Source organism: Ascidiella aspersa, chromosome 7 (assembly GCF_963924565.1).
Source record: "Ascidiella aspersa chromosome 7, kaAscAspe10.2, whole genome shotgun sequence".
NCBI lineage: Eukaryota > Metazoa > Chordata > Ascidiacea > Phlebobranchia > Ascidiidae > Ascidiella > Ascidiella aspersa.
Window position 1 is genome coordinate 29,713,461 of NC_139453.1, and position 16,923 is coordinate 29,730,383.

The window sequence follows — 16,923 nt, forward strand, 5'->3', positions numbered from 1 at the left end:
CGAAGTATTCTACCATTTTTATTTATTACTTCGTTGTACCCTGCTGACAGAAAATCAACCTTTAGGAAAGAGTCGAAAACTATAAAAATAACACATCTGACTCAAAAGCTAAGACTTGTTACGAAATTTTGATGCGCTAATCGTCTGAAAGTTGAGCTTGTTGCGCTAATCGTCTGAAAGTAGGTATTAATTTTATACCTATGTGAAAATGCTTACTTTGGTGATGTTTCTTAAATAACTGTAACTTTGAAGAAAGAATAGACTAATATGGGCCTAATGGACTGTAACCATTTTTCCTCCCCAATTCCTCCCTGAAACATATTTCCTCCCCAAATTTAACATTGCTTCATATGTGAGTCACTGAACTGGTCGGTCAATACCTCATGACGACATTACAATGGCCAAAAAGTTAAACCATGACAATATAATGTAATTCAGGTTATAAGGTCAAAGCTACTTTAGCGCTAAGGAGCCAATCACCTTTAAATAGTATGTTTTTTGTTGCTAATAAATTTCACTTTTAAAGCGGAAATGCACAAACTAATGTGATATCGTACCGGCACCGATAACACTCTATTATCGGATAAATTCCAAAACTACTACTTGACATCGAATATCGGCTTAGAACCGATTTATCGGAATACCCTAATTGCGATTTGTTAAAACTGGCCAATGCGTTGTAAACCAGGGAAAAATTTGGTTTCAATATTCTTGAAACATTAACTAATTTGCAGCAATATTATTATCATTATTTTTTGTTTGGTTGTTTTTTTTACTCATTAATTTCTTAAAATTATTATTATTTTCAATAAAATCGAGTGGCTATAATTTTTCCGAAAAAGTAAAATAAACAGGTTTTTATTTCGTCTTTAAGACAAACAGACCAACGCGAAGATTTTTAACCTTTGCCCTACTTAGAATTAAGCCTCAGGTAAGACGATATCAAGTCTTTTGTTATGTGGGACTTCACACGAAAAATAAGGAAAAAATGTCTGTTATGTAACTCTAAGTTGTATAAAAAGCACAGGGACAGGCTTCAACTGACAGAATCACTAAAAATGTGGTTGGTGCGATATTTGTAAAAAGTAAAAGTAGGAAAAACAAGACAGGTTAACTCAAACTTATGCTAGGTGGTAAACGTTTAAAAGGGGTAGTTACGCTGTAATGTTTAGGAATATAAACACCGGAAAAATCTGCTTTTACCGAAATACTTATTGTTAGTGATAGGCGGTATTTGTCATTTATTGCATGAAAATTATTAGCGTGAAATCAGGTCAAAAATATCGATAATTCTCACCAAATATAATTTGCATTCAGTAAAAGCTGATTTTACAGAAACGCAACGTTTAAACCTAAAATAACGACCAAGACAAGATGATGGACTGGGAATCATGGAAACAAGAACACGGTAAGCCTGGTTAACATACTTTATAAAATGAACGCCACAAAATAAACAATGCCTAGTCGATGACGTCACTTTAAATGAATAACGTCATATTGATGATAGTTCGTGCAAATTTGTATCAATATACTCTCTTAATATACGTTGTTACGTCATTTTAAGTTGATGATGTCACATATATGGATAATACTTTGTGTAAATTTGTATCAATATACTCTAGTAAAATGTGTTTTTAAGCATCTGGTAATATAATTTTTTAGCATATCCGCCTTCGTTGCTCAGTCGGTAGAGCGACGGCCCTGCTTTAAATACCGAGGTTGTCACTTCCAATCTCTTATAAAAGGTTTTAACATGATTTTGAAAAAGCATGGTCAAAAAAAAAAAAGAAAAAGCAATTGCATTTAAATTTTAAAATGGTCATGTTGGTAAAATTTCATGTTAAACTTAAAACAATTAGGTGACATTTACCTGGCTTAAAAGCCATTACGTCTCCTAATCTGTGTTTTGCTGTTTAGGAGGCTTTGCGGAAGACGAAGATGCAGAGAAGAAGCGAATGTGGGAAGAAGCTCTTGCTGAAGTGACAGCTCACAACCACAAATACGAACAGGGTCTGGTTTCCTATCGACTTGGAATGAACAAGTTTGCTGTACAGGTGACTTTCTACAACTTATCCTGGCATATACTTTTTATTTCACTCTATAAACACACTCTTTGGAATTATTAAGTTTGATAACCTAGTGTTCAGATAAAAATTACATAGCTTAAAAATACTAAGAAATAATGAGTAAATTTATGTCATCATTTCATTTTTTCTTGCTCAACGCGCTCAAAATTTTTCAGGAAACTCAAAATTAGGCGATTTCCTTATTTTGAATATCATCTACTGAATTTACGTTTTGCAAAGAAATCATTATTTTTTGATTAATAGTTGTATATTTGTTGATTAATAAATTTAAAACCAGTAAAACATATAATAAGCCACAAAAAGCACTAAAATCAAGTTTTGCACCGGCCGATTTTTTTAAACAATAAAAATAATTATATGTCACTAAATAATAATTTCAAATCATGTGATGTGTTTCAAACCATGTCATATCGCGTGTCTAAAGTCTGTTAACCTAATGCTCTGATTGTACAATATATTCATATATTCAATAAGTATTGCAATATGAAGCGGGTCTGTGCGCCAATTTGAATTAAAAATGCAATCTAAAGCTGGGTACGAGACCATTGCTCTATCACTGAGCTATAGCGGCGCGACGTCCATTCTGCTCCAATTTCGTATTAAAATAACTTGCGTCACCGACTGGGCGAACATGTTGCCACACACACACATCTCACAAACTTTCTCTTTTATTATGTAGATATTTATATAAACAAAAAACAGTACTCTTAAAGATATGAAACTTATGTAATAAAAACTTGCAAGAAATTCGAGAGAAGTAGCGTCATTAAATGACAATATATTCATCCTGATTTAGCGCCCACCACTTATGAATGAACCCGGCGAAAGTGTGCAAGACCCAACTGCAACTCCTTTGGCGCAAGCTCCTCCAAATACCAAGTTACCGGACTCAGTGGACTACAGAGAATTGGGTTGGGTTACTCCTATAAAAGACCAGGGTACCTGTGGAAGCTGCTACGCATTCGCTGCTGTAAGTTGAAAATTTAATTCAGGGGCGGGCAACGTACGACTCGCGATGGGATTTTGAGCGGCCCGCAGGCATTTTCCGTTTCTACATGATAATGAGGCCCGCGGCAACAGACTGCCGCAATCCCCCACTACTTGCTTACTACGTCAAATAATAGTGAATGTTAGTTATCTTTTAGTTCTATGTTTTCTTTTTGTTTTTAAATTCTTTATGTTGGGTTAAACTTAGATTAGAATTTACAATCTATATTTCCCCATGGATTTTACACGCAACGTAAAGTTCACAAAGAGTTTCGCGAATAGGATCAAATGTCAAAGTACCTTTCACTTAAGTTGGCAAAGTGTTGCCGTTTAAAGAGTACGACAAAATGCGATTTATTACTTGTATAATTAAAAATAATGTAGCGATTTAGGAATCCGGCGCGCCAAGTACTTCATTTTACCTAATCAGGCCCACGGACTGGAGTTGAAAAACTAAACAGATTTTGTAAAAGAAAAGAGTTTAATTGATCCGCGAGAATCAGAAAGAAAATTGGGGGATTCACCTTAAAAATATTTAATCACTGACCTATAGACTAACTAACCTAAAAAGTAAAACATTTAAGCAAGTATATCGCTTCAGGTTGGTGTTTTGGAGTCACAAATTAAAAGGACTGAGAACAAACTTGTGAGCTTGAGCGCCCAGCAACTCGTTGATTGTTCTAACAACTTTGGATGTAGGGGAGGCCACGCTACCAGATGCTTTCAATATGCTAAAAACGGTTTGGCTACAGATGCCGACTACCCCTATGCGGGGAAGGTAAGTCTTGCCGTGTTGAGTACAAATAATGTCATTAAAAGTTTGAATTACCATAAAGAAACGTTTTTAACTGAATCTGAATTAAAAAGCAAGTTTTTTTATTAATAATATAACTAGGCTAATATAAAAAAAATAAATTAACTCAATGAAACTTTTTGAACTGGAAAAAAAAGGTGAAAGCAAATACTTAATAAAAAAAAGCTAATTTATAAAAAAAAATAACCTAACTTAAAGCAAATTATTTAAACTGGAAAAAGGGTTTTGTTTACACCAACCAAAATGTAATCACTTGTTTAATAAAAAAAATAAGCCTATTAAAAATAATAAATTAGCTTTAAAAAAACTACTTAAATTGGAAAAAAATGATATACCCACCAAAAAGTAAACACCTAATTAATAAAAAAATAAGCTAATTTTAAAAAAATAGACAAACTTAAAAAAACTTATTTAAACTGAAAAAAAAAAAGGTTTATTTTTACCAACCAAGATGTAAACACTTACTGAATAAAACATTTAACGAAAACATTGTTTTTCTAGAGAAATTCTTGCCAAAACAAAGGGAAGGCGGTTAAAGTGACAAACTGGTGGCTGGAACATGGCGAAGATATGTTAAAATATACAGTTGCTATGGTTGGACCTGTAGCCGTTAAACTCCATATTCCAGCTGATTTTGAACGTATATTTAACTCTGAAGGTTAGCAACTATTTTTTTTCAATTTCCGTAGTGCAGGGGTCCTTAAACTGGGGTCCGTGGACCCCTAGGGGGTACGTGAAGTAGTTTTAGGTTCCACGAAGGCCTAATGTGTTTATGGTTTGAAATCCTGAATGGACTTTTGAAAAACTTATGTTTGGAGGTTGTAGTAATACATAGTTGAGAATATCAAAGCTCATGCAGAAGTAGATATCATTTTGCACGTGTAGAATACTTTAAAATGCAACCTACTTCTGCATGAGCTTTGAAATGGATTTTTTTAAAAGCATATTTTTTAAAAGAAAAGAACTGATTTGACAAAACGCTTTGGCGCTTCTCCTTCAACGCATTTAGACTGGACTCTAGCTGACACCTAAATTTGACCCAAAAACACCAGGTTTCTTAAGTCTATTTTTTATGGCCTGCGAAAACTAAAAAAGATCGCGATAAAAAAGGGTTTAAAACCCATGCTTTAGTAAGCCGTTGTAAGAATATCAAAGCTCATGCAGAAGTAGGTTGCATTTTGAACTATTCGAAACGTGCAAAATGATATCTGCTTCTGTATGGGCTTTGATATATTCTTACTACGTTAGCTTTGTATGTGTATTCACAACAGAATCTGGCCCTCCAACAGAACACATAATGCCGACGATAAAAGTTCTAAAATTTATTAATAAAAGCTTGAGAAGCGCACCGCTCCGAACAAAAATCAGTCAGCAAGGTGTAAAACTTTAATACAAATATGCATTTCGCCATAGAAATTGCATCATCAGTTTGTCTGTACAAATAAATAGTAAAAGACCTTGCTGACTGATTTGTGTTCGGAGCGGTGCGCTTCTCAAGCTTTTATTCTTACTACGTCTTACTATAACCTTAAAACATTATGCTTCCTGCCTTATTGCCTCATATAGTTGATAGATAGGGGTGCATATCAGGTGTCAAGACTTACTGTGGGCCGCTCTACTTAAGGTTGTGCAACTTTAAAGCTTATGAACAGGCTTTATATTGCAGTATGCCGGGCGTCAAATAAAACCTATGAATTAGTACAAAAAACGTTATTCCAAAAAAAATCGCAAGAAATTGTTTTCGTTTTGAAATTGTTTTTCAAGCAATATGTTAACCCCGATAACGTAAAACTTGCAGATGTGTTTGACTCACAAGCACGAGGTAAAGGCTGGCATGCTGTGGTGGTTGTTGGATACGGAACCAATTCGAAAGGTGTTGATTACTGGATCATCAAAAACAGGTGAGGCTCGAAAAGGCGTATTTATCCTACTACAGTCGCGCAGTGTCAAAAGGTAAAAATTGTAAACAGAAATAAACTAATGAAAAGTTACAAGTTAAACAACTATTCCAAATAAAAAAAATAATAAAAAATAAATTAACAAAACAAAAAAATAGTAGAATAGAGACGTATATTCCTATCAGTTCAGTTAATTGTGTTTTTTAACCTTAATTGCCGAAACTCTCTTTTTTCTCAGGTTAGGATATGCATTAACATAGACCACTTCATTGACCATATTTTTCAAATAGGGAATAAGGGGGAAACAAAATAGGAGACATAACCAGGACCTGAATTAGTTGCAGGCTACAGCTACTTCTGACTGGGCTTTGATGTTTTTACGATGTCATGCTTTACATATGGACAGAAATAAATTTTACTCCCTTTGTTACTTGATGTTGTTATTATTTCGGTCTTAAGGATGGATTCCAATAAAATAAAGTGCGACCATGTCTCTGACTTAAACGTGAGACCCGTGGATTGACCACCCCTGGTACCAAGCTATAAGTGGTTAATTTACTCAGCCAAACAATCTAATTTGACAAAATAACACACTTATATCCTTAAAACAAATTTAACATTTTAATAAATGCAGTTGTCGGCAAACTGTGGGCCGTTTAGTTTTGGTGGGCTGTGACTTTTTTTTTATTAAATTTTTATCAGTTTGTTGGTCGCGTAAAAGTTGTGTCCACGAATTTTGATTTTGGCTCATAATTGCATTACAGGGCCATCTGGCGAAACTGGTTTCGTAGGATATTCGAATCTCTTGTATGTGCCTTATTCGTCACTTATCCATTAATTTGGGTACTTTTTTGGTTGTTATTTTAACGGACATAAACTAACATCCCTGTTGTACTAGCGAGCTTTTTTATTATTTAGGTTTTATCAATTTGTAGGCCGCGTGGGTACATTTACTGGACTGTATTTTAAAAGTTGGTGTGGCCAAGAAATTTGGCTCAGGCTCAAAAATAAAGCTATTAATGTATTAACAAGTTTATTCATGTCAACAGTTGGGAACTGGTTGGGGAGGCGGTGGTTACGCACTTGTAAAAATAGGAGTCAGCTGTTGTAGGATTAGACAAATTATATGGGCGGATTATTTTTTTTTATCAATAATGAAAAAGGCTGCAGGCTAATATAACCGCTAATAAACAATAAAACTCAAAGTTTAAAAACCAGAGTAAAATCAGGATCAGACAATTTTTTAAAAAGGAATATATATTTCGCCTATACTGGCATCGTCAATTCTGAAACCTGCTGCCAATGGTTTTGGATTCCATAAAGATACGCCCTTCTATATAACCGCTAATAAGTCTGCTTATTTTAACAGCTGGGGAACTGGTTGGGGAGGCGATGGCTACTGTCTGATGAAAAGAGGAGTCAATTGTTGCACGATTGGAGAAGATTGGAGTTATGCTCTAGTGAAGGTTGTGCCACCGAAATAATCAGTAGCGTGTAGTATACTTTAAAGAAAACAATAAAACTAAATCAAAGATTACTAACATTTTGTCAATTAGTGCCCAATTTCTATACATGTTTTCAAAATGCTAAGCAGCCATAATTTCAATACACAACAGTTTTAAATTCCCCCTACTTTTTGTTACACTTGGTATTCCCGATGTATATATGTTGTTTAGTGTGACATTTGTGTGGTGAATTACAGCCTATCTATGTTCCACAGTTACAGTTGGCTAGATCACTTTGTAGAGGGCATGATTTATTACCGACTAAGAGCTTTTGTGTTTACGGTTCAATTTACGCTGTATCGGCTCATATGACAGAATTATTGTCTACGTCTACTCGCACCAAAGTGTAAAGTGCTTAATGGTTTGTTCGTCATTTTCTCTGTGCGGTCAGCATTTGGAATTGTGTACTTAAGACCGCTATCCGCTTGAACACTAACTCTTCTTAGCTATCGACTTGTGCTGTTTACATTGGCCGCTCTATAGTTTGAAACTGGTTGTCGTTTATCAACTAATACAATTCTAATCACCAGAACGTCTTGTGGCTGCTCGCGAGTTAGATACGCAGCTTAAAGTTGGAGTCAGAACGAAAGTGTCAATTTGAACACTCTTTGCTTGAGTAAACTATTATGAGCTCAACAATCTAAACTCGTGCCCCACAACCGGGTATTGGGAATGGGTGAAAATTTAGTCAAGGCGTTGTAAACCAAGACTTAATATTTGCAATTACGCTTGTAATAAAAAGTGGGGTTACCTTACTATTTTTTTAAAAGGCTGAACAACTGTACGGATCGTACATCTCGGGGCCGGGTATAAAAGTATTTTATGCCGAGCTTGATTAACTTAATTATTTTGTTAAACGAAGGAAATGCGACTAATTAGCAGGATGTTTATTAAATTGTCGTTCAGTTTAAGTTTCAATAAAATTAGTTTGGAATTGCATCTGCCAACATTTCAATTGACTTAGGCTTTATTGAGAAAATATGTTGTAGTCAGTAGTGTATATTTCAACAGGGATACATGACCACCGTGCTATCTGAACTCCACTAAATCGTAACTGAAATAAACTGTCATTGCATTTCAAACTGCATACTGCCAGGTCGCTTATACATTTATTGTACATTCACATATTTCAACATAGTTCGCTTTAAATGAAATAGCTTACAGCGCAGTAAAACTCGTGTTGCCAGTAAGGCGTGCATTTGCAGCCGCGTGACCCTATATAGCACAAGAGCGACTGCGTTGAGGATTAGCTAGTTCGAAATGCCGATTGGATTTGCCAGAATGGCTAGGAAAGGAAAAGAGTATTGATGTGAAATATTTAACCCTTTACCAGGCAAACACGCTATAATTACAAACACAAACAGTATTTATTTAATAACGATAATCAGGTTAATCTAGTTCAACACTAAATGTTATATATGGCCTGAAATTGTTAATTCTTGCAGTTATCTTATTTATGAAAATTTTTGTGACATTTGAACAAAATTATTGAAGCTTGAAATGAATTTGACTTCAGTTCACAGTAGTTTATTCATTTTCGGAAATCAAGGTGTTTTTTGTGGAATTTTTCAAGTAATTTCTTGCAAAGAAAAAAAAACATGAAAACTAAAGAAAAAACATGGATACAAAAACATTTTAAACTTTACGCCGGTAACTTGTCCAAAATTTCAAAAGCGAAAATATAACAAAAATTGGTTAATTGCTTCTAAGCCAGTTCTCATGTAATTTGATTTATTTTCTGCGTTTTGCTCTCCTATTGTTTTTTTTGCTTCTTTTCACAGACGCAGTTTGCGCATATCTTCCAATTTCGCAATTGCTGATTCCTCTTTTCAACCTGAAGTAGCCATCATCTGCCCAATTAGTTCCCCAACTGTAAAAACATAAAAAAATTAAATGAAAGAGTTAATTCAAATTATACCTAAATTGAACAATATAAGTGAATTGAAATATAAGACAAATAAATAAAAAATATATGTGCATTTAAAAGTATAATTCAAAATATAACTAAACTAGAAGATAATTTAAAATATAAGTAAATTGAAAGGTTTAATTTTAAGTATAAGTGAAAATATAAATTAATTCAAAACATGAGTGAGTTGAAAGCTGTAATTCAAAATATTAGTGAATTAAAATACAGTTTAAAATATAAGTAAGTTGAAAGATTTAATTTGAAATACAATTGAATTAAAAGAAAATTTGAAATATTAGTGGTCTTAAAGTACTTTACGATATAATCAAATATGATTAAGCGTTATTATATTCGTATTGTAATTAAACCAACAATTCTAAAACAAAGCAAAGCCTAAAAAATGGATTCTATAAAAACACGTTGGTTATTAACAAATCATAAAATTGAGTCACCTATTTTTGATGATCCAGTAATCAACACCTTTCGAATTGGTTCCGTATCCAACCACCAGCACAGCATGCCATACTTTTCCTGGAGCCTGTGAGTCGTAAACATCTGCGCGTATATAAACTGTTGCTACGAGGCATGATATTAATTAAAACAGCTTCCCTGGTTATATACTCGTATATAGCAATTAGTTGTAGTTTAAATTTGCTGGATGTGGGACTTGTGGGGCATAAACTTTAAAATGAGATGTAGATTTAAATCTTGAGCGAATCTGCGATGCATGCATTTTTCTTTTTGCTGTCACAAAAAGCATAAGACTATATCAGGGGTGGGCGACTTATTTGTAGTCGCGGGACAGAACTAAATTTATAAAAAATTTTAACTGTGTAAACTTACCCATCTTATTATAGAAACCGTAACGGCTGCTAATCAGGGATAAAACTAAGATAATTTGCAATTAAAAGGGTCTAATTGCATATTACATTCGACGTACGACCAAGACTTGCGCAAAGCGCAAAGCGCAAAACCAATTTTGCTTTTAACTAGTTAAAATAGCCTAATGAATATGACGAATGGCTATGTGCTCAGTTTGTAAAGTATGTAGAGGGCCGCATGTTTTGCGTTGGCGGGCCGGATCTGCTTCACCGACCTTAGGCATAGGTGTGTAGCCAGGGGGCACATGGGCATGACCCCCCAAAAAATAATAAATATTGCCACTGTTAAATATTGCCACTGTCCGTAGGTTACCCAGCCCTCGACTAACTTATTGCCCGATGCTGATACTATACCTTCTTCAGTTTTTACAAGATTGTAGAGGTCGGTAGGTATGTGGAGGCTAACAGCCACTGGTCCGTGCTCAATAAGCGTCTTCATTATTTCTTCTTCGCCTTTAATCCTCTTATAGGAGCTTACTGTGGCTTCGCTACTTTTGACTTGTTGGCGATCTTCTTCCTGAAATTTTTTTTGGGGGGGCAAATTGCCTTTAGACTGAACGACAATGTTGAGCCATATTTCAACATTATTTATTGTTGAAAATAGAGTTAGCTCCACCCTATTTATTGATGTTTCGTGTAGCATAGACTAATTTATTTGTGATGCTGAGTTTTAGTTTCTTAAATCGGTAAAATACATACTGTAGAGTCTAAGCCCGACTCGAGACTCGAGAGGTCAGTTAATTTGTTTACCGACTTCGCATCCCTGCTTTCTACTACACCACCAACATTACCTGAAATCGACATTAATTAACTAATTTACTGTTCTCATATAACCATGTTATAAAAACGAACTTGGCCGACAGAGTAAATGAATTTATTTGTCCGAAATAAGTAATGTTTTCACTGGTACAACACACCAGACGCCATATAAACATTTTAATTCTTGATAAAGTCAGGCCTACATTTCAACATTATTCCTTGTTCTTTCGTGTCATTCATTCAAATTACAAGGCTGATGATTCCTTATTTTGTGGCGAAATTCGTTTCTCTTGAGAACTTTTAAATGAACGACTTTGATTAGACCAGGAAAGTATAAACTAAAGAAAGATTGCCAATAGGAATATTTATATTTACCTTTCCCTGGTAAGGGTAGCTGATATCAGAAGCTATTCCACCTTTAGCGTATTCGAAGCATTCTGTCACTTGGCCTCCTCCACAACCAAAGTTGCCAGAACAATCAACAAGTTGCTGGGCGCTCAGACTCACAAGTCTACCGTTCACCTTTTTGTTTTGTGCTTCAAGAACACCTGCCTGAAACCATACGAAGGGAAATGGTTGGGAAACTATACACAACACTGCCAGAAATACAATGAAAGATTCACACACATATGTGTCAAACAACTCCCAGTATCACCGAGGTCGTGAGTTCGAACCTCACCGCATGCTAGTTGTTTTTGTCTTGATTATATCATTGATCGACATATTAGGTGAGTACAAATACGAAGGAAGATAGTTGGTGTCACTGGAGTTCGACCATCGTGTCAATTTAGCATGCACGACTTGTGCACGGGTTTAGCGCGTTGCTATATCGCTAGCGTCCCTAAGGCGCAGTAATTATTGGTTTAGAACTACGTGAATGGCGATTGCATTCTGCGCCCCGTTTCACCACGGGTTTTTTGTTGTTGTTTCATTCTACTTTACTTCTACGTCTATGAGCAATAAACCTTCTACGAATACAACAGAATTTGCAACGAGGAATGGATCGCTGAACGAGAAAATCAGAAAGACTTTCAATGAAAGATACTCACACAAATGACTGAGGTCATGAGTTCGAACCTCACTGCAGGTTAGTTGCTTTTCTATCCTGCCTTTTTGCATCAATATCGACAGATTCAATGAGTTTGCGATGGCTTCCTGTGTACAGTTAGAAAGAGTGATACCACTTTTTACGTAGTTAGTAAATATTGATACAAAGTATAAGAGTTGACATGAAATATGTGCGCACACGTGTTTTGAGTGCCTACTGTTTCTCTTTGTCAAAAGGCGCTGTGTGTTTATACAAAAACACAAAAATAAGACCTAAAAAGCATCAATACCTAAAGCAGAAAATTCTATAATACCATAGTATTAACACCAACGACATAATAAAGCCAAATAGGCAGTAATAACCACGACAGAATAATAACTAAATCGTTTTTTAATAAGACCTAAACCTGTCGGAATAAATTCGAAATGCATCGGAATAAGGCCGAAATGGCCAATCGGGAGCCATGGGTCTGGCATCGGCCGTTTTGGTGTCGACGTTTTGGCGCCCTAGTTTAAATGGCGTCATTTGGGCGCCGCTGCTTTAGCACCGGATTATTTGCTTTGTTTGGGTTTTTTGGTGGGTAATGGTCGGGATTTGAAAATGGGTTAGGTTTCAAGTTATTGGGAGAGTAAGTGATGTACATGGGCTAATGTTTGGGGTTAAGTAAAATGTTGTTTAGCCTGATTCTTGTCATTTAGGTCTTAACTGTGTTTTATTTCGACGTTGGTGTTCTTCTTATTTCGGTCTTATGGCTGGAGTCCGTTTATATGTAGTTGTCAAGCGATTTTTCTCTGTCACACAGAGAAGTCTGACTTTAATTTATAATTATTCTAAAGGAGGTAGGCCTAATAAGTTCTTGTAAAGTAAAACTTCATTTGCATTGCACTTGTCCGCTTTTAGGGCGATTTATTGTTGGGCGATGAAAATATAGCAGACTTATGTTAGTTTGAATGCGAGGACAATTTGACTGTGCAAAAAGTTGAAATTTTTGATTAACTGCATTTTTTAAGCACGGTACGTAATGCAATTCGTTGCGTCATGAGTTTATGTAAATCGTCACTTGAAATAAACTGAAGTTGCCCTGATTTCCCTAATTGATATACCCTTGAAACTTTATCACATTTTCGGTATTAAATAAAGAAAATACAGTACAGTAGAATTAATCTCGTGGGCCGTTTTCCCAGATTAATAAACTGAAGTTAGTAACCGAATAATAAAATCATTTTCCGCCTCACTGCTGTTCCTAGTCATTAATTTTATCGCGTTATAACTTCGTGCAACAAAAAACAAAACAACTTCGTGTACATTGACACTTAAAAATCCGTTTTACTGAGAGTCATGTAGGCTACCACATACCATCACGCAGTGGTTCTCAAACTTTATGGCTTGCGGCACCCCTCAGAAAAAATAACTAGATTGCGGCACCCTTGCAAGACCACTAGAATCGCAAATATTGAACGGAAACAACACACATCAACTCTGCACAACGTAAGGAAGTTATAATTTGATTTATTTCACTCTAATCTTATACGAAAAGTCGTAAGAGTGGAGCAAAAATCAGAATCTTAAAGATTCTCAAATATTTCTCGGTACACTTGAGCATTACAAATGACACTCCAGGGCGCCCCGGTTTAGAACCACTGCCTTAATGTCTTAACAAGCCTTAAACTTACAGCAGCGAAGGCGTAGCAGCTTCCACAATCCTCCCCTTGGTCCTTTACAAGTGTGACCAAGCCACGATAGTCTATTGATGCAGGTCGCGCCATTTCTTGTTCAGTAAAACCACTTTTAGTACAATTGTAAAAAAGCGTTGCCTAAAAAAACCTTGAACAGAAAAAAGTAGAAAATATATTGTTATACAAACTATGAAACGAAGTGAGTACATGAAAACGATTAATATAACTCAAGCACAAAAAATAAAATATTTTTAAGTCGTGAAGAATTTACACGTTAACAATAAAATGGATATTTTTATCTAAACTGCCTTACTTCGAAGAAATTATATTTTATGTAAACCATGACACACATTTTGTATATTGTAAACGTACAATTTTTCACAGACACATAAAACACACGAAAGAATATTTCACGTGAAGAATTATAACATGGATATTATATTTTTTTCTTCAATGGCTGACTCAGCTAACGTTGTTACATTAGACCAGTGGTTCCCAACGCATGGGTCGCGTCCAAAGGTGGGTCGCCTGATTATTTTGGGGGGTCGCTTGTTTTTCAGGCATATTGTATCTTTTCACAAAACTGGAAATCACAATTACAAAATAAGAAAACTAAACAGCGAAACCGACTGGAAGTTAAAGCTGACATGCGTGACTCTATATGCTCAAGCAAAATAACGCCTCGATTTCAAAAACTCACTGACAGCAAGCGAGCACAACTATCTCATTAGTGATTTAATAAACATATTTTTTCGGAAAAAGTGACTGCTTTTGTAGTTCAGTTTGTTTGCAACGCAATATTGCATTTGCTTTGGTCGCAAGATTATACCAAATTATTTTTTTTTCAAAATGGGTCGCCTTGAAAACGTGTTGGGAACCACTGCATTAGACTTAATAGAGCCAACTTGATTTGTACATTTTATTCCAAAAAAATTTAAAATATTAAACGCAGTAGAAAAAGTGCTTTAAGTTATAATCACAAACTTAAGTTCACAAGAAAGACAAACTTAAGGGCACGAAGCAGATATTTTTTATAGGGATAAAAGCGTTATTTAGAAGGCCCCGGGGTAGGCTTAGCAAGTCTTTGTGACCTGCGTGGTCTAGAAACATTTTCTGGACTCTGCAATCGACTTTTTTTCGGAGTCGGGGACCCAGGCAACTTTTCGGAACTGTGCGCTTGTCTTTTTGGACTTCTTACTCGCCCGCTAGTTCCCACTAATCTTTTTTTCACTTTTATGATTTCTTCGGTTTCATTTTCATCAAGAGCAGGGTTAGGCTTCGGGCCCTGGTAAAATGACATCAGTAAATTCTTAATGAAAATTAAATGTTGTAGATTTTGACTTTGCAGGAAAACTGTAACACACAAAAAAAATTAAAAACTTGCCACACCTAGGAATTAAAGTACAACGTGGTGTCTTATTTAGTGTTAGCCTACTGGTGCAAAATTTCTGAATAGTCAGTTAGTTAGAGTTTTGCTAAATAACCTTGAAACATGATTGCTCTGGAAATAGTCACCTCTACAGCAAACTTGTTCATCCCAAGTCGATAGGAAACCAGACCCTGTACGTACTTTAGGTTGTGAGCTGTAACTTTGGCAAGAGTTGCTTCCCACACTCGCTTCTTCTCTGCATCTTCTGCTTCCGAGTATCTCTTTCCTAACAAAAAATGCATTATTTTATATAGTAAGCTGTTAAAAATGTATATCCTGTCACTTTTGCAATATTTTCTGAGACTTTTGCAATATTTTCTGCCGTGTGAAATTACGCACGTAAACACATAACATAGTCGTTCTCAACCTTTTATGGCTTGCGGCACCTCCAGAAATAACAAATAGATTGCGGCACTCCCTACAACATTTTCCCATAGGTAATTTACTAGAATGTCACAATAAACGGAACTGGATCAACACATCAACTCTGCACAAAAGTAGGAACTTTGAATCGGATATATATTTGACTCTAATCAAAAAGAGTTGAGCAAAAATCAGATTCTTAAAGATTCTCAGATATCGCTTAGGACCCTTGGGCATTTGAAAATGCACCCCGGCACCCCGGTTGAGAAATACTGGCAGAACAGGTGCTTTGTAGGTCAGGCAGCTTTGTAGGTGTATTAAATAATCTACATTGATCGAATCTGCTACTTTATTCCAAATCCTTTTAAAATTTGGAGAAAAACATAGAACATAGCATGCTCGATTTTCTGTTTTGTCAGCTAAATACCATATTCCTTTTTCCATGACTCCCATGTAATGCTGCTTGATTGCTGTGTTGCCATGATCACTACTTTGCTTAAAACTTGCTTAAAACAGGAACACTGCTATGCACTGGAATGTTGTTCAAGCTATGGTCTTTTATAAGCTGTCTGAATTGTTCCCACTTCGAGCGAATATGGAGGTAATAGCATGGTGGTACGTTTTATGTTATTGGTTGGTCTGCTGCTTTCTTTGTTCACAGAAACCTGATACGGAATCGCACAAAGCCCTCGCGGTGAATTAATCTGTGAGAAAGTTTGTTTTGTCCCAGCGACAGTAAGTAGAAATGCTCATACAATAAAAATAACTTCCAACTCCTTTCAGGAGCGGTACGTATAGCTTGGATATTTGCAAAGCTTTCGTTACGATAAGTTGGGATTTTATTTATTCTGCTATAAATGCGTATGGGTTTGGAAATGAATTGGTAAACTCGATAAAGTGTTGCTACCCTTGACCAACATGCATAATAACAAAAACAATTTTTTATCGAAAGATATAATATAATTGAACGAGGCGTCAGACAGGTTAATCCCCTATCACCGACATTATGTTTGCTATGCATCGAATGTCTGGCGAAGGCACTGCGCGATCACCAGAAAATTAGTGCACTTTTAAGCAAAAAGGACCACGAAAACTAGCGCATCCAAGGTCATAAAATTCTCCCTTTACACCTTCTGTTTCGTATTTCTAATCAGTTTGCTGAAATTTTAAGTTGCGCGATCAATATGAAAAAAATCCGGTTCTTTATACGTCCAAAACGGTTAACTTAATAAAAACTCTATGCAGAAAAAGGTCTGGCATAGTCTAACAAGTCGTTCCACTATTTCCGGGTGGAAGCTATAATCAGAAATAGAAAACAGTTGTTTGCAGCAGTGCTTTCAACCCGTGGGATGGTACGCACTTGTGCGAATGAAACAAATTGTAATGCGGATGACAAACGTCGTGCGGATGAAAATGGTGCATGTTATTATTTGTCAATATGTATAATACATTAATCAAATAAGCTGGTGCGCCGACTTATGCGTTACAGGTACAGTAAAATATAATCTTGTATAGTGGTTCATTGCAGCTTAAGCTATCTATTTATATCGGTCAAGGCTTAGGCACA

At 35.7% G+C, this 16,923-nt stretch overlaps 2 protein-coding genes across 2 annotated transcripts; one reads left to right on the forward strand and one right to left on the reverse strand.

The window, feature by feature from the left end:
* The first annotated feature begins 1,374 nt into the window (after nt 1-1,374).
* On the forward strand, nt 1,375-7,270 carry LOC146138874 (cathepsin S-like). Its single transcript, XM_083394718.1, has 7 exons — nt 1,375-1,408; nt 1,918-2,054; nt 2,884-3,057; nt 3,676-3,852; nt 4,390-4,528; nt 5,687-5,789; nt 7,156-7,270. The coding sequence occupies exons 1-7, from the start codon at nt 1,375-1,377 to the stop codon at nt 7,268-7,270; spliced, it is 879 nt and encodes a 292-aa protein (XP_083250844.1).
* Nucleotides 7,271-9,648: 2,378 nt separating this feature from the next.
* LOC146138875 (cathepsin S-like) lies at nt 9,649-15,838 on the reverse strand. The gene is made up of 5 exons (XM_083394719.1): nt 15,784-15,838; nt 15,080-15,219; nt 11,216-11,392; nt 10,436-10,598; nt 9,649-9,755 (listed from the first exon to the last, which is right to left on the reverse strand). Exons 1-5 carry the CDS (start codon nt 15,836-15,838, stop codon nt 9,649-9,651), a joined length of 642 nt encoding a protein of 213 aa, XP_083250845.1.
* Nucleotides 15,839-16,923: the final 1,085 nt, after the last annotated feature.